This window comes from Maylandia zebra, linkage group LG14 (genome assembly GCF_041146795.1).
Source record: "Maylandia zebra isolate NMK-2024a linkage group LG14, Mzebra_GT3a, whole genome shotgun sequence".
NCBI lineage: Eukaryota > Metazoa > Chordata > Actinopteri > Cichliformes > Cichlidae > Maylandia > Maylandia zebra.
The window spans coordinates 18,182,857-18,207,815 of NC_135180.1; the positions used below are offsets into that span (position 1 = coordinate 18,182,857).

The 24,959-nt window shown below is 39.8% G+C and overlaps 1 protein-coding gene across 1 annotated transcript; it reads right to left on the bottom strand.

Moving 5' to 3' along the window:
* Positions 1-13,083: 13,083 nt before the first annotated feature.
* On the bottom strand, positions 13,084-24,340 carry fzd4 (frizzled class receptor 4). Its single transcript, XM_004543880.3, has 6 exons — positions 23,671-24,340; positions 18,846-18,983; positions 18,326-18,712; positions 17,779-17,924; positions 16,895-17,142; positions 13,084-16,736 (listed from the first exon to the last, which is right to left on the bottom strand). Exons 1-6 carry the CDS (start codon positions 23,932-23,934, stop codon positions 16,318-16,320), a joined length of 1,602 nt encoding a protein of 533 aa, XP_004543937.1. The 5' UTR covers positions 23,935-24,340; the 3' UTR covers positions 13,084-16,317.
* Positions 24,341-24,959: the final 619 nt, after the last annotated feature.

Sequence of the window (24,959 nt, forward strand, 5' to 3'; positions counted from 1 at the left end):
TGATACAGTGGTTAGCACTGCTTAATGGCAAGCAGGTCCTGGCTTTGAATTCAGAAATTGCCTGGGACTTTTCTGTGAAGGGTTTGCATGTTCTCCCCATGCAGTTAGTGGGGTTAGGTTAATGTGTGAATCTAAATTGCCCATGAGCATTAATGGTTGTCTGTCTCTCTGTATTAACGCTACTGCCAACCTGTCCAACCTCTCGCCCTGTGGATGGCAGCTGGGATAAGTTCCCCAGTAACCCGAATTAGATATGCAGAAGCGAATAGATAGATGGATGACTAAAATCCAGTGAGGAATGGGTATTTTTGTCATGGTTTGTGTAGGATTGATCCCAATTTTCCATTGGAACAAATGCAAGTTTAAGACACTTTGCAATTTTTGCAGTTTTAAAGACCTGGAGTCTTTCTTTCATATCCAGTCTATGGCTCATCATAATATGTATTATGTTTTGCAAGCATTTAAAGATAGCGTGACTAATTAAGAATGACAATCAATGTCTATTGTATTGAATGTACAGAATAGATTTATAAGAGAAATGAGAAGTAGCTTAAATATAAAAGAAAAGGCATGATGTGCTTGTAAATGGGTATGTGCGTTTGTCTCTATGCATCCATTTTTGTTCGAGTGAGTGAAAGTAGGTTTCTTGACATTTTACTTATACTGACATTAAAGACTTGTCTGACATTTAAATTTCCCATTGATTTTTGCAGACAACTCCACCGCTGCTGTACAATAAGACTGATCACCCACCTCAGTATGTGCTTTTGCTCTTAAATGCATGACAGTGATTATGTATACCTACAAAAGGCCAGAACCAGATATAAGAGTGACCTAATATGTAACGTTTATTGTTGCTTCTGCTTGTTAATGTTTTCAATCCAGTTGCATACATGCGTGTGTTCATCATACTGGTGAATGATATTCAAACTACTTATTGCTTTCAAGATCATACCCTTAACTTAAGTTAAGAAGAAGAAAATACAGTTTTAGTTTGACAGAAGGATGAGGAAAGCATCTACAGAGTTTGAGCAGAACAGCATTAGATGAAGCAGAATATGATGGTGAACATGGTCACATAAACTGGCTACATGCAGAATGTCATGCTCAGCGTGCTACTGCTGGACCACACAGCACTGGTGGTTTATAAATGCAATTAGTGCCAGAGCTCCTTGAGCTGGTGATTTACTTTGCAGTGGTTTAACAACACCTGAAGCCATATGTTGTGGACACAGGCATGAATCACTGTAAGAAATGTGTAGCACTTTCCATTGATCACCCTTTGGTGACGAGTCAGTTCAGACAGTTGGGAGGCTTCAGGTTGGAACCTATCAGCGATTTTAGAATGAATGAGCATGTTAATGTTGGGGATTTATTCATCTATGTGGGTTTCATGAAGCAGACACTACTGTACATCCAACAGATGCTCACTTGTTTTTTTGAAGATGTTATACACCTGGGTTATTTTGTGAAGTTCAAATAATATACATTAGAATTCGTTCATATCTATAGACTATTCATATGTTTGTTATTCTTCCTGTATTCTTTGGCCATTTTCTCAGCAAGAATAACTAACATGCTGCTGCAAATTCAGCAGTGTCAGCGTCTATATCAGAGAGCTGTCAGCATTCCTGTATTTAGATGCTGCTACCAGATAAACCCAAACCAGGAAAATGCTAACAAACTGAATGATTCTCATGGAAGTATGTTAGTATTAAAAAATGAATAAAAAAAATAACAATGATGAGGGAATCCATTATTAAATCTAGGCTGAGTAGTCAGTTAAGTGATTGGTGAAATCTATACATTATTTGTTTAGGTAATACTTAGTTTCATGTATGAACTAGTCTCCACTCATGCACAAAAAAAAGACAAATATTATTATTTTATTTAAGTTTTCTGAAACAGATGCCATGTGATGGTATATACCACAGGATTTATTCTATAGCAACACTCGAGCTACTTTTTTTTTTTTGTCGCACTCTGCTTTTTTTTCTTTCTTCAATTAAACTGACACAGAAATACTCCATTAATCTGATACATTGTATTGTTCACCAGCAGAGATCAATCACTGGTTGCTGGAGGAGCAGCGAAGTTATATGAAAAAGATGGTGAGACCTTGGGTTACTCTGTGCTTTTTTTAAAAATTCTTTTTTTCTTTCTTCTTTTTAGCTTCAGATGTGATGATAAAGGTGAGTCAGCCTACATGGACAAAACTATGCACTAATTGCTGCAAACCATTTTGTTCAGAGTGGGTAACAAACCAAACCAAAAAGAAGATCAACATTTTTCTCTGCTGTATAATTGGGCTTCCACAAAACAACATTTAAATTTAAATTTAAAACCATGCTTAAAGTAGAGTACACGTGTTTTTTTTTCTTATTTAAATATGTTTACAGAGCACTGACAATTCACATTTAAACATCTGTGTTTAAATTTTAAGTTACATATTAAATAAGGGGAAACTGAAAAGCTGCTAAGTGATTGGCTGAGTCTTACAAAAAGTTCATATTTTTCACACAACTTACGAATATTTAATCCCTGCAAGGCAGCTTCAAGTCTTTGGCATCACATTGTTACTGTAGAAAATGAATTCCCAGAATTTCCTGAAAAACAGGACCTCAGTGTGCTCAGTTGTAGTAACACTTCCCGTGTCCACCCATGTGAATATTCATGTAATAACTGGGTATGCAGTCCTTTACTATTTCATTTCTGTGGATCATTCATACTTCTAGCTTCACATTTAAACATTTCGTTGCTGAGTTTGTAAAAGGATCCCTGTACACGAAGAAATAACCAGACATTTAGTTTCGTAGTACAAGTAAAAGTATTAACTGCATTTCTTTTTTTTGTTTTGTTTTTTGCAGTCATACTCTCCTCCCGCTGCGCTCTATATATCCACCCAGATGGCAGCAAAGACTTTAAATGCTGCAGACTTCCTCATTTGATCATAATGCATATCATTATGTATCAGCAATGAAAATACCACCTGAAGTAATCCATCCATCATCCACCCATTCATCCATCTGCTCATCTAATTCATGGTTGAGCTGGAGCCCATCCCATAATGTGTTTTTCTAAAGTTATGTCACTACACTGTAATGTGAGACATTTTATTGCCTCAGCATCTGAAAATAAAGTGGTTGTGAATGTTGGTGGATTATTGTTTTTACTGTCGCTGGTTTGACATCGAACACCTCAGGCTTTCTCCTAGCAGGAGTGCAATGAATGGTCACTGGGACAAAGTACTCCATGGTGTTGTCTTTGAGCTAGAAACCTTTTCCTCCTGGACAACTCCATAGTTGCATTGCTGGGGGAAGAAGGAGCACTGAAGCTCTCACTTGTATTGTTATATTTTCCCAAAGTCACTGGTGGGAAGTGTTTATGGTTTTATCACAGTGATATCAGTGGCTTTCTTGGCCTAAGAACACACCTCTGTATGTGTCTCATATCACTGTACTTCCAAAGGCACAAGCACAGGCTTGTACTTAGGGATTGCACGAAAGAGTAGGATGAAATATATATATTTCTATCTCTACATTTCTGTAGGCAAATGGTTAACAATAATTACAATACTTAAATTAATGCAAACATAAAATATTATTAGAGATAAAATTTGTCATTTAAGTATATCTTTTACAGATCAAGCAAATGAATCAATAGCAGTAATTACTTATTAATTTATCATTTTAGTAAAAAGATAAAGGTGCCTAAAAGACCTTCAGTGCTTTTTTTTTAAACTCCTAAAACAAAATCCATCTTTTCTTTCACCAGAAAAACGGCAGCTGTGCATCCATACTTACACTGGTTAGTGTTCAGAGCCCAAATCCCTCATATTTTCTATATTTTCAGACATTGTAATATTTTGTATCACTGAACAAAAAAAAAAAAAGAGTCTCTTTTCTTTTTTTTCCCCTCTCAAAACAAAACCCATTCTTCTCTCATTTACTGTGGAATTGAGGCCACACAGTGGCATTATATCCACTGACAGTAAACAAAGAGATTGTCCATTACCTGGCCACAATGGCCCAGCTGGTTTCTGGCTGAAAATATATTTTTACAAGTATTTTTTTTACAGCCCGCTAATAAGAATGTTGCCAGCTGTGATATTTGTGGGCAGACAGTCTGCTACAGTCATAATACCACAAATCTGATCAAATATAATCAGAAGAAAGGGCACAGCAAACTGTTACCAAGCAGAGAGCAAGAAGAAGCCACAGTAGGACCAAAATGAATTTAATTTAAATTCAGTAATTTATATTTCTAAGAAATAAAAGAATATCCAGGGCTGAATGGGAAACTACTGCAATCACTTATCAGATAGTTTGCAATGACACTTTTCATTTTTGCATGTCAACCATCTCTAATTTCATCCTGTTATTTTACATTCTAATTACCAATAAATGAAAAACCCTCACACCCCTGCAGCATTGCGTTTAGTTTAAAAAACCCTCCTGACTATACACCACTGAAAAGCAATTTGATCCTGTTGTATTCAATATAATGTGAAACTAGCCACTGATGGGGGGACTTTGGAGCTGACTTTAACTAGTGTGCACTCTGGTTTTTTGCACTTGTACTGCCTCTGTGAATGTCTGATAATCAGGCAAATTATCAGACATTGTTGTTTCCTCTGCACCACGTCAGATTCACATACACTAAATGCTGCTAGTCATGACTCTGACATATTCTTTCCTTTTGCTCTACCCCTGATGAGTCCACTCAGAAATGGCTCTTCCTCAGTGAGCACCTACGGAAGTAAGCGATGTAAGTCACATGCAGAATTATACAAATACAATTGTTGGGCATCACATGCTTTTAAATGGGAATCCATCCATCTTCTGCCATTTGTCCAGGTTTGGGTAGCAGGTGCAGCAGCCTAAGCAGAGACTTGCAGACTTCCCTCTTGAAGCACATCACCTAGAAGGCATCCAGGTGGCAGTCTAGTCAGATGCCTAAACCACCTCAGCTGGCTTCTTTTGATATGGAGTAGTGGCTCCATTCTGATCCCTTCTGCAATGACCCACCTCCTCACCATGGCTAAGTTTAAAATTAAAATATAAAATTCTCAAATAGAATTTGTAAAAAAAAAAAAAAAAGTGTCCTGCAAAAAGGGCGTCTGTCAAATAAGAATGTTTGAGCACTAATTAGGTCTATCTTTGCTCATCCCCTGCTGGCCAATTTAAAGAATGCAGGTTTATGGCCCTTCTGCACTGAGCACACTTCTCAGACCAAGAAGTGTTGTCCATAACCTTTGTTCTTTGTGTAAATGCTAAAAATCAGTGTTTCATTATAGCAGTCTTGTGAGCTAACTGATTAATTTACTCTAAACACAGTATACAGTCTTAACATCACACTACCTAGAAAGCTTACCTGTAAATATGTATGGAGGGTGACCTGAACAGTGTGCACTGCACTCTACCATCTACCATCTGCCTCATCAATCTTTGACTGCCCCCCCCCCCCCTCTCTCTCTCTCTCTCTGGGGCATTTTATGATCAAGTGATTGTTTAACTTCAGGTTAAACATTGTAGATGCAGGTGTTTCTGTATAGAGAGATGCCGCTACTTGTAATTTCAATTACACCATTACATGTGAAAATTATATTTACAAGCCTCGCCTGTTCAGTTCCATTTAGTTATACATGGCTCATCTTTTGAAGCATTTACTTGCAGCTGATGTCAATTATTATTCATGAAACCTTGAAAAGCTAAGATTTGTAATTGTTATTCTGCAACCCACAGACCGACTCCAGAGACCAGGAAACAGAATCCTTTATAGGTGATTGATTTGCTCACTTCACAGGAAACATTTGGACCTTTCTTAGTGGTAAAAGGACAGATGTTACTAATAACAGCAATGACCTATTCAACTGTTCCAGCACATGTTTTTCACATTAGACTTCGAGTAGGGGAGGCACAGGTGTATTAATGAGGCCTCGCTACATTTGCTTTGGGGCGGTCTGGCTTTTTTTTTCAGTGCTGGGCCACTGTTGAGGCTTACTGGGTCAATTAGTGGATCTTTGCCATCATTGGTTACAGCTGTGCTTTATATCTTTTACTGAAGAACAAGCACGTTGAAAAATCTAAACTGTAATAACTGTATTGTTTTCACTAGTGATGTTGACAAGAGGATATTTAGATCTAGATTGTGAAGAGCAATGAAAACACAGCAAGCATACACTCTGTATGATGTGGCTCCAAAATGACTTGGTATTTGTCTGTTATTTGTTGCCAATAGCTACATGTAATACTGCATTCAATTACTTAGTCTTGTAGCTTTGGGTGAGTCGCAAGATGCACAAACTGCCATCATATAAATTACTGCAACTCAGAGACAGACTCCAAAACCTAATTATGTCAATCACTTAGACTCATGGTTACACAGTCACTTACACTGCTCAGTAAATACTTTGCATCATTGTCTCCCAGAAACCTTTCTTGGTGATGTCTGCATAGCACTATTTATGTGTAACATCTAATCATGGTTTTTAGATGGAGCTTCTTTATTAAATGGCAAACTCTCGCTTGACATCCAGCAGCATCCTTGAATTTACTAACTAATCAAAATTCAGTTCAAGATATGTTCATTTCCTTTTTAAGAATCACGTAGCCCGAAGCAGCTTTTGAGACATTTTCTTTATTTATCCTGAATAAAATCTTTTCAACACAGAGTAAAAAGCAATGCCCTTCATGTAAGTTCAATTAAATGCTTTTTTTTCTTTTCATTTTACCTAGTTTTGTTGCCATTTCAAATGAAACTGCCATTAATACTTTGACTGCTTTACCTTAGGCAGTTTTTGTGACATACTTTTCACATTGACCTGTTGAATTAATGCCAAGGAATAAAAATAAGCCCCATAAATGTCCTCAATTCTTTATTTCACTTGGTTTTTGGTTAGGGATATGGTTAGATTATTATTAGGAGAATTCATGAGATTTGAGGCCTGTACTTATCAATTTACAGATCCTTCTTTGATAAATCAGTAGCTTTAATAGCACTTTTTTTTTTAACATAAACCAGGAGAATATGATACATCCAATCAAACATTTCTCTGGAATGAAAGGTCAACCTACTTTAGGAGGATCACATGGATTAAGCAACAGTAATTATACCAGTTAAATTGTCTTTGTTGTAGCAAGAGACTTTTACATGAGGAAACGTCCCAACTGCATGCCAAACTGTCCCTTCAAAGCATATGTTACACTGCTGTAGCCCATTTTCTGCTGTAACTGAGAACAAACACCAAAAACAACAACAAAAATAACCTTTGACAGTCCCTAACATATTTATAGTACCACTATAACAATCGAAAAATATGGCTGGGAGCTGAGAGGCAAACAAAATTACTTAAAAGAGTAAGATGTGCAGTGGAATAGAACAAAACTAAAAAACACTAATTCAGAGAAAAAAGCGATATTTGTTGGATTTCTTTCTTAAGTACAAATTCTTGGAAAGAGCTCATGTGTCCATTAGTCATGTGAATGATAAAATGCATTATGGCTGCTTTCATCTTCCTTATCTGATTGTGTTTGTTTTGTGACTGTAGTGTCTTTGAGTTTTAATTTGTCTGTGCATGGTCCCACATTTCCATATTGGAGTGACTGGGTGCAGCTGTAGTGTGTTAGACCAGTTCTAATAAGCAGGGCACAGCAAGTCCCGGATCATAGGCTTTAGATAATTGTCTCCTTCCTATGCGGGTGTCCAACGAAGTAGAAAGGCTGCAGCACAAAATGACCCACTAGTGAACAAACAAACGTACACACCCACAAATGCTGTCAAATATGCGACGGTACAAAGCTTACTAATACAGCCCGACATTCAGGCACATAAGCTATTCAAACCGGATGAAAGAATAAGGGAATTAAAGGTTTACAGTTGAGAGAACACACACGTCTGATCCATTTCATTTACTAACTGTTCAGATTTTCCAAATTGTACTTCAGGTTTAGTTTAGAGTCTCTGAAGGCACATCGGAGTCATCTAATTAATATGTAGAAATGCTAAGTCAAAATTTATAGTTGACTTTACTGTTAGCTTGACTTTTTCTTAAGGGTCAGATTATGCGCCGTAGCATGAAGTAACAGTACGGCACAGTAAAAAAAGCACACTACAGATGTGATGATTGCTTTGAGACTGTTGATGGAGAAGTATCGAGAAGGCCAGAGGATGTTGCAGTGCAGAGAGAAACTATGATGCATGACGAAGTCAGGAGTGCCAAAGAAGTATGTGAAGATGGTGTGGGACATGTATGAGTACAGCAAGACAGTCATGAAGTGTGCGGTAAGGGTGGGGGTGGGATTACATCAGGGATCAGATCTGCACTCCTTTATTTGCAATAGTGAGGGACAGGTTCACAGATGAGGTCTCTGTGGATTATAATGTTTGCAGATGACACTGTGATATGTACTGAGAGCACTGAGCAGGTGGAAGAGGGGATGGAGAGGTGGAGGTATGCTCTGGAAAGAAGACAGAATACAGATGAATGAGAAGGAGACAGGTGGAAATATGAACGTCTAAGGAGAAGCTGTAGTAAAAGTGGATGGGGCCAACCATTGAAAGCAACAGACATTACGTAATAGAGATGAAGAAGAGAGTGCAGGTGGGGTAGAGTGGATGAAGGTGAGTGTGAGAGATTATAGGGAAGGCTTAGGAGTTGGTAGTGAGACCTGCTGGTCAGAAAAACTAATAGGAAGCAAACCCTGACAGGCTCTTGAATTTAGATTATGTATGAGTCATTTCCAGTCAGCCAGTCTGCCAAACTGACTGTCTAATTGACGAAAGCAACGGACTCATTATTTTGTTTTGGTTTTCAGGCTTTTCGCTGCATTTTTTTCTCTGACTTTGTCTTTAACACTGCCCCTCTTTTTCTCAGTCAGTTTCCCCTTCTGTTTCATTTCCTCTCTTCCTGCTCTTCCATCTCTCCCCCATCATTTTTCAGTCTGTTTTTCTGTCGGATATTCCCTGCTGCCCCACAATCCATCAGTGTGAGCGTGACTAAATTGAACCGTTGACATTTCTAAAGTTGACAAATGTCCTACTAAAATAACACGGAATCATTCAGCCTTTCACCCGCACGAGACCACTTTTTTTCCCACTGTCACACATTTGCTTCTCCTCTCATACAAAAACCACTGTACACAACGGATTACACCTCTGAGGGTTCATTATGTGCATATTAGAAAAAGTGCTAACACAGTTGCTTTCTTGTGTAACAGTCATTATCCTCCTGATTACATTGGACCGGTGAAAGCGTTCACCCGTGTGAATTCGCTCACTAGCTCACCAGTGTAATAAGGTAGGTAATAATATGGCATATATTATTCCGATAAATCCCTACAAAACCAGCCATTTAAAACACATTCTCAGCCGCTGAAACGTTCAGGCGCTTTGAAGGGTAAGTAAATAATTTGTACAGTTCAAATTTTGGCACATCTAATAAGGATTTCATTGTAGCAGTAATTGTAGTAGTATTAGTAGTAATATTGTAGTTATATTAGACCATGTAGTCAATGAAAAACCTAGACACCAAAAATCCAAGTTTACATCTTAACAACGTTACTTTTGCGTTCAATTGATCCTTTATTGGTTGCAAATTTTCTTATTTCAGAAAGAAAATAAGAAAATCTTGATTTTTTCATTATTTCATGTTAGCAGGCAATCCACACAGTGCCACCAGACAAGACTGCTGTTAGGACCAAATGGAATATAACCAAGTACATTTACTCAAGTAATTTACAGATGTGTACTTTATTTAAATATTTCTAATACTACTTTCTGCTTTTACTTAAATGCTTACTCAAGTTTCTACATATTTTAAAGCTTTATTTTGTTATTCATTTTCAAAATAACTTGCATTAACATAGCTCAAGCTATCAAGCATCCAATAATCCAATAATATAACATGTATGATTCTGAAAACTGCCATCCTGAGAATGTTTCCCATACGTACTTTGAATATATTTTAGTTATGCAACTTCTGCTTTACTTCAGTAGGTTTGTAACTTGTATATAAGTTAAATCTCTAAATACATTGGAAAACTATAAAAACTGTTATCCAACATGTATATAGATTATGCCCAGTGTTCCCCGTGGTCTTTGTTCTTCTGCCACAGCATTTAATAAATCCTAGAAACGCCTCTGTACAGGCCTTTAAGTTCAAGTCGTTCATTTACACACATTTAGAGAAACAAGCAATAGCGACGCTGAGAAAAGTGACACTGACAGTGGCACGGTGACATCTAGTGGTGAATGATGGTTTGACATGAAAGCAGCATAATTCATACAATCACAAATCATCAAATGTGTAAAGAACAGATTTCATGAAATCTGGTACTGTGTCAGATGTTTTACAGCTTAAATGTTATGAGATGTTATCACTTTGTATTATTATACTGATATTATCATAGGGCAGTAAACACTGAAAGCCTAAAGAAAGATTTTTCCGTGCAAAGTCAGTGACATGTATGGAGGGTCTAAATAAGAATTTAAGCGCTCTTTAGGATGAATGTAGTTCCATCAGCAAAAAAGAATACTTACAATACTCTACTGCCAGATTATTATTGACATTACAATAAAAAATACACTCTACATGTTCCAATTTCTGGTCTGACCTTAACACACAGAGTATGGTTTTGTTAGCCAGAAAAATAAATTCCAATCTTTCACACTCATTGCCACGTAAAAAAAGAGCTCTCTGTTTCAGCTTGATGGCAAATAATTTGCCAATCTGCCTCCTGGCCAGGCTTTTGGATTTCAGTCTCAACTCGTTAGCATGTTTGGCCCGAGAACCAGGATTTACAAATTCTTCTTGCATCGAATTGGCTCTTAGGCCAGGACACCTACGTCACCCAGAATCCCCAGGAGTGGCCATTACTCAAAACTATTCATACAACATAGATGCTCGGTAGAATGGGAAAATGATTTCAACATTGCTGAGAGTGAACAGCTGCAACCTTCTGCTGCTGGACGATGACAGATTTCCTTTCCTCTCTTTATCTCGCTCACTTCCTTTTGCGTTACTCTCTCTTCTCTAATTTTGTCAGTTTGATGTCGCTTTTCTTTCACTTCTCGCATTTGACTTGTTTTTCCCGACCCTGACTTCTAACTTTAGCCTTTTTCTCCCTTCACTTTACTGTGATTTCTTACCCCTCTTTACATACCGGTACACACACACACACATACTGTACATACACAATTACACACAAGGGAACCCGACTCTGAAAATACATCTCCAAGAATAATGGCTGAAGAATTTTATTAGGGCCCTTTCACATTTCATGTGGAAAAGAATTCTAACATGCTGTTCGCTAACATAGTGTGTGTAGCACTCGGTCTGTATGTATGGTTATTTCGTCCAAATGTCACCAGGAGAGTGGATATACAGAAAATATGCTCTAGAGCTGTCACTTGTGAGGAAATGTCACAGTCAGAAGTGGAATTTCTGTTATTTTAAGGCTTGAAAATTAGCATTTAGGGTGAGCTTCTCCCATTGCAGAATTTTGCTCATGACAAGCTGCGGTGTCTCTAAACAACCAAAGAAATGTGGAAACCAACGGGTAGATGGAGAAGCGTGGAGATTGAATGACCTGTGGCATTCACTGGGGGAAAAAAAGAAAGAGAAAAAATTGGGAGGCTGTGTGCTCGAATGCACCCTCGAGTGAGAACACACATGAACTCACTATACAAAAACCACCATATAGGGTATAAATTTGAGAGAATTTAACTCCTCCTCTTGCTTGTCTGTGTTTGTGAATGCACATGTCAATGTGTGAACATGCATGTGCGTGTACTCTCACTCTCTCTGTCTGCATGTACCGGTGTGTGTATGTGTGTGCTTTAGAGGAGCCACATCTGGAAACAATAGAGAAGGAGATGCTGTCACTTTCCCTTTACCTCAGGCTTTCGAGTGTGTTCTTAAAGAAACACTCAGTTCACTCACAGTAAATTACAGGAAGGCAATCTGAGCTTCAGACTTAGATATTTGGACTCTCTCGCTTGCCGACGCACACACAGATGCTCTCGGGCACATACACACATTCATTCAGACAGTCTAACATGCCCAGAATTAATCAGTTTCTCCAGATGTAATTTTACCCCTGCACCAGTAAATTGCAGCCTTGCTTGTATTAAGTGTAATTGTAAAGCCAAATTACAGCTAATTTTGAAGTGAGAGTCTGTGTGTGCTTCTGCAAATACTCCTGTGTGTGCTGTAAACGTGTGCGTGTGTTGGAGGGGTTGAAAGTTCATAGCTGATAAGATGTGATTGATGGTAAAGTCGTGTTTACACAGCATAATCACTATGTTTACACTGTGGATTCAAATGGAATTTAGTGGATATAGAGCATTACTTATCCTAACCCAGAGTGAATGTTAAAAAGAAACGCAAACTCGATAAAAGACCTAATAGGGTTGCGTGCCGGCAAATAATTGCGCAAATTGTAAATGCACTTGTGTCTGAAAGACCATTAAAATTGAATTTGCCTCATTAGACAAGAGGTGGCAGCATTGTTCAACCCAGTAAGTAAACACATCCCAGAGGACGTGCAAGGATGTTATACTGCATGGGCCAAAAGCAAAACAGTAAAGCAGTTATCCATGGGTTCACTCATTCACACTACTTTTAAGTGGCCTTTATGAGTCATGGACTGTCTGTTTGTTTATACAAAACTACAATTTTATATGATAACAATCTTACATTTTAAATGTCTTACCATTACAATAGTATGCTCACTAACTGCACTCTATGACCAAACTCTACTCTTCTGTACATAACACTTACTTTTTTTAAGTTAATTTATTCACAACAGACGGGAAAGCATTTTTCAGTCACCTCAAATATAAAATTCTGCTTTGGTTATTCGAGTGATGACGATTTGAAAATAGGAAATATTTACCGTTTTACTTCTTTTGGAATATTTGTCTGTAATTTGAGTATCTTTGTGTTCAGGTAAAGGTTTACCTTTAAGCTTTAAAGAAACTGGAGGGCAATTTTCATTTTTTTTCCCGATGTGCAACGAAAAATGTCACTACAATGAAATCAACACTCATCAAAGTCAGAGGCACACATATACCCCGTCAGCATGTCAGAAAACAATTTTTTTTATTCTTCTGATACAAAACTGTTTTAAATAACAAACACATTTTAAAATTTGTTGTCATTTTTTTTACAAGGATAAATTAGCAATTTCATTATAAAACATTGACGATACTGACTTTTCAACACAGTGGTCAGTCCAGACCTTAAAGGCTGCGATCAGTGCTGGTGAACTGTCATTCATTCATATCGGGGTTTCTGGCAAACATTTAACAAATCGGTATAATCAGTGGTTCTCAATCTTTATTAAGCTTGACACATACGCACTGGGTTTCAAGGCACATTCTGTGATTGTTTGGAAATGTTACCTGAAGCTCAGTGTGGTCATAGGGTAGACCGCCAAAACATTCGCAGGGAAACTACATTAGCTCAGAGGGGAGGTGGTCAGAGGTTAATTTAATTCACTTTGAGTGAATGTAATGTTTGTTTGACTTTGGAAATGTAATAAATGTGCCAGGCTGCGCTGGTTTAAGAAACACTTTCTTGAGGGGGTTCTACGTTCCACCACAACCATTAAAAGTTGTCTCTTAATGTTAAAAAATGGCTCATATTTAACATATTTTGGGGCAATTGAATCCCCACAATGATTTTCTGTCCAATTCTAAACATTAAGCCAAAAACAGGGGTACGTGTGAGGCACTACAGTTACAGAGGACACACAGGAAGACAAAGCTCCAGGTCTTATATATTTCAACTGTTTGAAACAGACATTTCCTTATTCTTCTCAAATATGGAAGGCAAAATGTGACAGATATCACATATACTACAGATATAAAGGCTTGCAGAACTGCAAGAATGTTGCTGGGAAGATTGTCATGCAAATATACGGGACACAGGAGAAAATATCAGAATTTGGTAAATACAGCTCCAATCCAACTTGAGAGACAATAACTTGTTTTAGTCATCCATGAAAATGTGAAATACAATGAGCAATAATCTCTTCCTTTGAGGGTTTGATTGTCTGGGAAATTAGCCTTATAAAAAACACAGTCTAGGCAGAGAGACGGAGAGAGAGACATGATGTGACATTTATAGAGAAAGAAAATATACACACCAACAGACCAGAAAAGAAAAGCACACAAAAGAAGATGTTTGATTCCTGATACTGACCAAAATATAGTCATAAGTGAGCTGATGAACAAGATTTGTGGACAGAGAACCACGAGTACACTTTTATGTACAAAGGTTTTGGACAGTTTAGATGTTCAGATGAAGAGTAATGTCAAAATATCATGTCAGGCATTTACTGGTCCTACATTCAATCTGCAGCAGCACAACGAGAATCAGGAAGGACTCTCATCAGTGGCTAAAAGAATTGCTCTAACCTCCACATATCTGTGCCATTCAGGGATAATGTGATTAAACAGGAGGAATAAAAGAATTAAAATCCATCTAAGGACTCAGGTATGACACGTATCTTCATGCAGCATATACTGGGCGTAACTATACTTATGACAACTGGTGCTGTTTTAGCCCACAAATATGCCCCTTTGGGGCCCATGTGGGGTCATTGCGGACCCGTAGAACCCACAAGGAGGTCAGTGCAGGTTTTTTGTAGGTACACCAACTATAGCTTGCCCACAAAAAAAACACATGGGGATTCAAAAGGGCAAATCTGCTATGGGCCCAATATAAGCTAGCCATCATGGGCTACACCTGGGTTATTTTCTGGTCAGCCATCACTGGGATACCCACAGAATTCCCTTTTTTGGGACCCAAAGGGGCAAATGTCCCATTGGCCCCCCATGGGCTTACTTACATTTACCTCACATTTGGGGGGGGTTGTGTGTTTTGTGGGCCACAGCGCGTAAAACTGCTGTGGGCCCTGCGTGGGCACACCCACATGGGGTCCGTGGAATAGCCGTGGTTGCTCTGCCCACACAGTTTACCCACAGCTACAGTCCACAATTCACCCTCTGTGGGTCCACACCTAATACAGACCGCTTGTCTTCACTTTACTTTTATTGCCAAACATTTTGACAGTGATATCTGTGTGAGCACATGCATGTCTCTGTGACGGCCCTTTGCTGTTGCGTAATGTGTATTATGGCAAGTGATTGTCTAATAACCTCAAATTCTCTAACCGTTACCCTGCCATAGAGACAATATTTGGGTAAGAACAGAGAGAATAATTTAATTTCCTGAATTTCATGGCGACTTGAGAGCATATACGGATTTCCAGGAAAACTATACACATCACTGGAAGTTAGCCGAGCTCCTTGTAGAAAAGCACAAATTCCTTCATTTCCCAGGACATCTTAGCAATTACAAATTTATGGGGCAATAAAAGTCACAGCTGGTATTACCAGGATTCATTGCGGTGTGGTGACTACTTCAAAATGTTTTCTTTTCTTTGCACCTACATCTGACCAAACTCTCCCCATCAATGAGGCTGTGCATATAAATGTGTTGTATAATGATTCACTTTCAGTCTTACCAATGCTTTCCCAACCCTTCACATATTATATCTCTATAGTGCATAAAACAGCTTAGAGCTGGTTTCCCAAAAAATTCTGAGAATAAAATTAACTGTTCTCTTGAACTGAAAAAAGTATAGTTCCCCAAAAAAGCAGAAAAATATAACCAAATAAGGCAGTGTATCAGATTCTCAGTACACTTTGTCTGATACGCTCAATGTGGAGGGGGTTTTAAAGGTATCGGGTGCTTCTTGGAAACTTCAGCCCACACCTATATGATACCTGCTCCAGTGTAAAATTTAAAACTTGAAGGAGACCCTAAAAGGACACAATGGCGTTAGGGTTATTTGTATTCAGCAGGTTCAGTCTCTTCTGCTGAGGCTCTGGAGAAAAGAGAGACAGAGAGGTAGACGTGGTGCTGTACAGCTTATTGGTGTCCGGTCTGCTTGATGATGCTTTAGTTCTGCCTTTTCCATCTCTCTTTTTCCTTAATTTGTTTTGCTTTCTCCAGCTCTCTGAGCAAAGGAAGTCTATCAAGGTAGAGAGGCTATTGTTGCTACTAATGTATGACTCTCATCTTGTCTCCTTCATAGAGGCACATGGTCAAGGACTGTCTTTACTTTGATGATGCAATTACATCCAGAGGCTGTTTTGGTGATATTCCTGCAACGTTCCTGTGCCACATTTGCAATCTCCGTCTCATCTATTGATTATCTGACCTCCTTCATTCGTCAGAGTGAGTTTCTGTACATGAGAGAGAAACAAGCAGAACTCCATTCCTGTCCATTCTCTCCTTCTTTCTCCTCAGACCACCGTCTCATTGCCTTTCCCTGGTTTGATCCAGCTCTCGCCCGGTGCCCTCTTGCCACCTCGGCTCGCTCTGCTGTCCCTGAGCAGGCGCGCAGAGCAGCGCTGCCAGGTGTGGAGGGTTTTTGCTGACCAGATCCACATGCCCGACGTGATGCCCACAAGCAGTGACATGAAGATTCGAAGCATCTCTGATGCCACATATGAGTCCTGGGTGCTGGCCCTGAACTCCCCCCAGTTAGAGAGTTGGTAAAGATAACAGCCAATAACGGTGGATGCTGGAACGGTGTAAAGAACAGAAAACACTCCAATCTTCACCATTAAACGCTCCAGCTTGTCTGTTTTGGCACCGTCCTTCTGCAGATTGGAGCGAATCTTGAAAAGAGCCACAAGGCCAGCACAGATGAACAGAGTGCCTGAGGAGGAGGGAGGAGGACATGTGAGGACCACCAGATTGAAAATTGTAATGAGAAACTGAGTATGTTAAAGAAACGCTGAGGAAGAAGAACAAAGTAGAAAATAAGGAAACCCAACATAAGCAGATGAATGAATACCAATATTATGCTTTAATTACCTATAAGCAGGTACGTGGCCAGTGGTGCAACCACAAAGCCTGTGAGTGCTTCCTGCTGCTGGTTGCCAACATAGCAGAGCCCAGTCAGGTCATCTGCATCCACCAGTCTCATGATGAGGATGACAATGGTTTTAACTGCTGGAATGGCCCATGCAGCTATGTGGAAATAGGAGCTGTGCATTTCTATAGCCTCATGGCCCCACTTTAGTCCTGCAGCCAAGAACCAGGTGAGGGTCAGGATTACCCACCTGGAAGAGAGAGCAGACAAAGGAGCGATATAAGCAACACATTTTCCTCATGGGTACACTTATCAGATTATCTTTTTCTTTTTATAGTGAATAGAAATCATCTGTTTCTAGAAACTAAGATACTTAGAAAAAACCATAGGCTCCTGATTACTGTTGGAACGACACATAATTTTTCATTTATGTAACTTTTTCATAACCAATCAGGTGGACATGGCCAGTCCTCAATTATAATTAAGTTATCCTGACACCGGCTAGCCATGAGTTGCATAATACAGGGTTATGATCATATTTTAGGAGAGAGTGAAGTCATTGGTCTGTTGCTTTTCCAAATAAGGAAGAGTGTAGGCAAACAGGAAAGCAGGGCCCAAGCAAAAAGGAAGAAAAACAGCTGTAACAGCAGTGTTTCCAGTGCAGGACAGATTTAAGAAGTGTCACTTTTACCTTTGCATGTGTCGGAAATGAACCCAAATGGTACATGGGTTATGAGACAGGGCAGTAAGACTTTAAGGAAAACAGGATGCAAGTCTCATATTCCAATTGTTCTAGCAAAAGGCATTCCCAGCTGCTGATGACAATGATTAAACTGGGGAAAAGAGATGAAGGATTTATAAAAACTCAGTGTTTATTTGCACTAACCAGAGAGAGGACGCCATGCCAAAGAAATAAAGGAGGAGGAAGACTATGGAACAGCCGGTGCTCTTTAATCCTTCTTGTACCAGAATTGGCACTGCTGCAGCATCCAGATCGCAGGAAACACGTTCCCTCCCAAGAGTCAGTCGTACCTGTTAAATGACATAGAACAGAAAGGGAAAAGAGGTGAGGCTGAATTAATCCCAGAATAAAGTAAAAAGAGAACGAATCGTCTTTCTTTCTAAATGCAAAGAGGCAGAGCTGGAGATTACTGAATTATCTCAACGCAGTGATGAATCAAAAAGGGCTTTTAGTATTTAATCACTGATGTAACATTTTGAAAACTCAAAAACAAACTGTACTCTTGTTGGATTATGTTCAACTGCTGGCCCTGGTACTCTACAACATTTTTATAAAATATAAAAAATAATCAATATCCAAAAACTGGTCCATAAGGTGCTCATCTGATTATTTTTGATGAAATAGCTTTATTGATTTGCTCACAACAAGTGAAATTAAATAGATCAAAATTATTACTAAACCTCCTGCTTACCAGGTAGGCTACGCTGTACAGGTTACAGCACATGGAGAGAAAGATGATGGGCCTTTCTGGGTAGGAGAAACGCTGAGAATCCAAGAGAAAGGTCAGGACTGTCAGAGTGGTTGAGAGGAAGCACAGCACAGCCCACACTGCCATCCACGCATCCGTGAACACTTTGGCCCCTCGCCTGTAGAGCCCGCTATCGTAGCCGCACTGCAGCGTACAGCTTTCAGTCTGTTTAAGCCAAGTATATTGGTCAGGTGCAGATCCCAGGGCGTGACACTCCTCTTGGTGGGGAGGATGGCGGACGGGCTGGTATGGAGGGTCTTCATCCCCTGGACCCTCCATACACATGTGGTTGTGGTCGTTTTGAGGTGGGAAGAGGCTGCAATTGAGCTCCTGGGCAGAAAACATAATGGGTAATGTCAGTAATGGATTTAAACGTTTCTTGGTTTTCCACATTGCTAAACTATATCCTGAACTTCTATTTTTTTAAGACATGCATGATGTCTTTGATGGTGATACGACTCACCTCAGGCCATATGAAGCCAAACTCGTGGAGCACGGGGAGGCATTTTTTCTTGACCGACAGACACATGCTGCCACATGGACCAATAGGGATGGGAACCTTGTCTGTGCACATTGGCACATAAACTGAGCACAAGAAGAACTGTTGGAAAGTGGAGATAAAGAAATACATGTTTAACATGTGATCCTTTGTGAATGTAATCAAGTTTGGCAAACTATGTTTTCTGTGATGAGATTTAAAATCATGGAGCAGGGAGTGACTGCAAAGCAACTTTTGATAGAAAAAGCAATGTCACACGGACAATATATTAGTCTAATACTAATATACTGGCACATATGCACTTCTCTTTGGGGAGATTGTTCACAATACTCTCATCGATGTCTGCAGTTGTGTTAGGGAACCACAGCCAAGTAGGTGCATGGTCAAGTTGTGTCTAATTTGTCAAACACATTGCCGGAAGTTCAGGAACAATGGCCACTCATCATTTTCCTGTTCAGCATAACTCAAACATAAGGTATGGGCAGAAAAATGAAGGACAACCAACATAAAGCTTCTTACTTAAGGTGTTGGTCCATTACATGGCTGTCAGAAGTGCTTCAATAAGCCTTGGCACTGATTCTTCAAGTGGAGGCATGGAAACTACTCTTCTAAAGGATTTTCACTCATTGGTTATTTTTAATGATGCTAATGGGGAATGCTGTCTAAAACATCTGTCCAGAATCTCCACAGATGTTCACCTGGGTTGGCACCAAGTGACTGTAAACCCCCAGTATATTATTCAAATCATTTTCACTCTAATCAAATTATTCAGATACCCTTTCTTCACTTGAAAAGGCCAATACTATCAAGATAGAAGTGTTTCATCATAATATAAAGGGGATCCCTCGGAACAACTCTGAGTTGGAGTGACCCTTCCCTCCAAGGCCTCTTCAGAAGCAGGACAAAAGCTAATGCGCCACACCCAACAACAGTTAATAATTTATAAAATGAATACAAGTTGAACTGTAGTGAAATAAGAGCCAGCATGATATCATCTGTAAATGCTTGTTTATTTTCAACCACAATAATCATTATCATTCAACTTGGCCCTTTTATAGTCCAGCTCAAGTGGGCCTCTTTGGGGTCCGCCCGACAGTTCGAGAACCAAAAGGGGACAAGTGGACGCTAATGATGCCAGCAGCACTCCTCCCATAGAATTCTCAAAACAGTGAACTCTAGAGGGCTTTTTCATCCTCTGTGAAGTATAAGGAATATATATGAATATGTATATATGAATATCAGAAGTTTTTGCCCATTAAAAACTGGCACTAGTATTGGCCCCAAACCCCAATAGCAGGCTCCAATTCCAATTCATCTAGAGCAGGGGTGTCAAACTCAAATACACAGTGGGCCAAAATTCAAAACCGAAACAAAGTCGCGGGCTAAGGTTAATATTTATTGAAATATATTTATTCCTCCAGATATAAGAATGAAGCTTTTCTTATGGACTCAAACACGTTTTGCTGAAAAACTGAATATGGAACAAGCAAAGCATAATACTAAACAATATATATATTAGCTGTATAATACTAGTAGGCCAGCTCTAATAGTCATTTGTATGGCTTCGCCAAATTTGGCCCGCAGGCCAGAGTTTGACACCTATGATCTAGAGAAAGTGAAAGCAACAGTATACTTAAGCCAGTTTCAATTAAACACTGAAATTGCAGTAGGAGCGCAACAGTTATCCAATCTTATGTCATAATTTTTAAGACTTTGATCCACTTCAATCAAACTGTGAAGCACAAGGTAAATTGTGTCATTTGTGTGGTGTATTTTAGAGGAGTGAAAACAGTGCTGTGGCCCTGCAGGCTTTCTGTATAGTACAACTGGATTACAGCTGCTAACTGTACAGTACTCCCACATGTGTCTCCTCCAGCTACTTGCATATACGTCTCGCTATCCTGCTGCTTTTTCTGCTCCGACTTTCATTACATTGCATCACCTCTTCTATTAGTAGCTCTCTATTTTCACCTCTAATAAGGAATGCCACATCTTGAGTCAAGACAGAGAGAGTCAACACTAACCTGCTCCAAGGTTACGCATACAAATCCGTACCATCAAAAACAATCTGTGATGATTACAGCAGCGAGGGCATGTGCCGTGTAATGCTGCATGATCCCCCTGATCTAAGCCTGAGTTTTATTCTGTCCCATGGCAATAGTTTTGAAATAGATATCTAAGTCAGTGTTATATACCTTGTGCAATACTTTTTGTAAATAGTCAACAGTGCAATAGACTCAATACTTGAAATGTGCAATTCACTTGTATTTTTATTTTTTATTCCTATTTATTCTATTTATCCCCTTTGTATATTTTATTTATATTTGTCTCTGTATTTATATGTGTGTGTGTGTGTGTGTGTGTGTGTGTGTATATATATATATATATATATATATAACAATTCTGTAACTGTAACTTCGGTCGTTGCTGTGCTTTTTGGAAGTCGAATTTCCCAGAGGAACCCATCCGAGGGATTAATAAAGTTCTATCTTATCTTATCTAAAGATAGTGAACAGTCTGGAGTCACATTTGACTGTGTGCAGACATTCTGGCAGCAGTGAGGGAAGAAGTACTCTGGGGTTACAGAGGGTAGCAATTTTAAGTGATTTCATGCATTTATAGTGAAATCTGTTTGAAGCCAGAGTGTAAAATTGTACCAGGCTCATGATATGAAAACACACAGAAGCAGAAAGTGCATTTCACTCAGCTACCATGAGATAACGGAAACAAGCTCTAGGCACTTGGAGTGGTTAAAAAAAAAAGTGCTGGAGTAAAAGGTTTGATGCTGTTTTTCCATTTGAAAAATATCAAAATATGTATTGGGCCACAGCAGGAACTACATGTTACAGAACTGCAGCCTTGATCCAGTTATAAACAAATCGCAGCTTGAAATTGGCCCTTGAACGGAGCCCAAATGAAACATGAATCCAACAAGGGTGTCAAGGTTGGGAAATAAATATCAGGGAAATGTTATACAACTCTTAGTGTCTGTGAGAATTTACTGGCGGGGAAAAGTTAAAATTGTTGCCTCTGTGCACTGAAGCATGTTTGAGATATAAACAAATTTAATATACATTGAATGACTGAGCTACTGTTCTGCTACATATCTACAAGCAGACAATGTTGACTTGTCTTCTGATAATGAATCAGCGACTCGTTACCACGGCAATATCAAAATCACTAATCCGAGTCTAAGAAAACGTCCTTTAAACTCTCAGCTTATTACACTGTTCCCTGCTCAGCATCTGGGTTGTCATGTAGTTTCACTGGTCTGGCCCAAAGTGGCCTTTATGTGGCCAACAATGTAAAATGAGTTTGACATCCCTGTTATAGTGTTTCTCACCAAAAACAGAGAATGTCTGTTCTTGAATTTTATTGAAGACCTGCCATCCTGAATAATTGTGACTTGATAAAATGCAGTCAACCCAGATGTTGTAATATTGTCTTGGTTTGACTAAAGCATTCAAAGAAGTTCATGAGACATACAACACATGTTATACTTCAAATAATTCTCACGGTGGGCTCTGCATACTCAAGCGGTGACAGTAACCTCACATATTCTGGGTGTTTTCCCTGACTCTTGGTAACCTGAGTCCTGTCACTTCACTGCGAAAAGCTACTCCGGTTACTACTCAGGAAGCCTCCCATTAGAGCAAATGTTAAATGATACGGTTCCTCTTTCTCCTTTCTCCCTCTTTAGCATCTGTGTGTGTGTGTGAGAGAGAAACTGGGTTGTCAGCTAAACTCACTGGACAATTTACAACTGGAGGAGGACAGTTTGGCTTCATACTGCAGTTGCTTCTTGTTCTGTGTGGTTGTCTAGTACACACTGTATGCTTCTTAAGCAGTGTATTAATTTAACATGCCAAAATATTTTTTTACCCCTATTTCCCAACAGCTGCACACAGCAATAAGTCACTCTAACGCTGTAATAAAATCACATGCCACTCCAGACAGGGCAGTGGACTTAAAATAAGGACCGAGGGAGGAAAAAAGCACTTGGAAAGGTGTGGGCTTGGTTTCATGTCAGTGTACGGGGATGTCTAGACGATCTGGACATGCTTGCATGCCTTTGAAACTGGGCGTCTCTAAATAAAAGGAATAAAAGCAAATTATAGAAAAATGTAAACACCACTTGTCCACACTGAAACTTGCCATCTCTAAAAGAAATCTCTGATGTGCCACCAGCTGCTCCAATAATTGAAAATGAAATGACACATAATTGGTCCAATCTTTTTCTTTTTTCCTTACATGGTGCAGGAGTCAAACAAGCAGCATTTGTTTTATGACACTGAGGGCATCATTGTTAACAAGACAGTGCAGTATATAGCACTAAAGACTCAGCTGTTGCTGTGAGGGGCATGAACTCAGAATGTCAACAGACAGAGGGGGCATTTTCAATGAATTTAGCATGACAGCCTGGCACAACAGGAAAGGAAGGAAGGCACGGAGCCCCCAACTCCCGCCCGATCCTCTTGACTTCGTGGTAATCAACCCATGTTATGGCCCTCATTATAACCGGGGCCATCAGTCTGATCAGTTCGCGGTGCTGCAGCTCTGTCATGCGCTTTGAGACAAACACACTGCTTTCTCTCTTTGACGCACGCAAATAAATATAGCGGAGATTCCAGACTGAGCCATGCTTTTTTTAGACCAGGCTTGTTCCTAAATCTGTGCACGTTAATGGTGTATTATTATCATCATCATTATTATTATATTTGCATGCTGGTTATTCTACTTTGTTGTGGTGGCTTGACATCAGTCGCTACGATTTGCATGGGTCCACTACCTTGAGTTGACTTGAGCAGCCGTACTGAATGAGCGGCGTGAACGTGGTCAGTTGCAGCTCTGCGTCCGACTGCAGAACGTTGCCGACCAGGTTGGGCATCTTGGTGACGTTGTAACCGAGACCCTGGCACATGCTGATCCGGATCGGGTCGCAGGTCATCTCCTCCACCTCATCGCCAAAAGCCCTGACCAAGCAGAGCGGAGCGACCAATCCGGATAAGAGAAGCACTGCTGACCCCGTGAGCGACACCATCATCCCGGGCATGGTCACCCTGATATTGAGCGGCTGCCCCTCTGTAAATGTTGCCACAGTTATTATCTCGTCAAACACAGTCGGGTTAAGTCGCCCTGGAACCTAGAGCGGCGTTTGTAGTCCAGCTGGAGCGGAGTGCGTGTTCGTCCGTGCGCTCTGGGAGCTACACAATCCCACTCTGAGCCATTCAATAGATTCAAATATCCTGAACGCAGCAGTGGATCATTGCGATATCAAAAGCGCGTGTTTTCTATTAAAATAACGTGCGCACTTGCAGTTTGAGAAACAAACAAACAAAACTGCATCTTGATAAATCCTCAAGTCCTTCTTATGACGTCTCCCGTCAGTAACTCCGTGTGGGAAAGCGCAGCGGACCGACAAAACATACAGCGGGACTGATTTTATGCCTACTGCTTCCAAGCGTCCAGCATTAAACTTTATTGTGTCTGTGAAGGGAGACTATTTTCCTCGTCCAGAGAAAAGCCGACCAATCCAAGCACAGGAGTTGGGTTTCCCTGACCAACCCCTGGCCAGGTGGGCGGGATCCAAGAGAAAAATAGAAGAGCGAGCTTCATCCACTCCCCTCTCCCCTTTATACTCTCTACCCCCTCTCGCTCTTTCCTTTCCTTCAGCATTTTGCCTTCTCCCGACTCATTTCCTTTTTCATGCTTTTCTTTTCTTTTCTCATTCTTCTCACTGTGTTTCCTCTCCGTTCCCCCTAAAAAGAAAATGAGAAGCATTCCCCAGCTAATTCTGACAATATCCAGAACGTGTATTTTGACCGGCTGATGTGGTCTACATATAATTTTATTGGCTGTATTTTTAGAAAATATGCATCTGAAAAGTAGATTTAGTGTGTGTGTGTGTGTGTGTGTGTGTGTGTGTGTGTGTGTGTGTGTGTGTGTGTGTGTGTGTGTTTATATTTAAAGTCCTTAATTGTCTTTTAAGGGCATCTGGCACGTCACCACAGGTTCCACTCCCCTTCTCTAAAGGCTTGTCAGCTCTAAGTGCTCATGACATTGTAATTGAAAATAGGG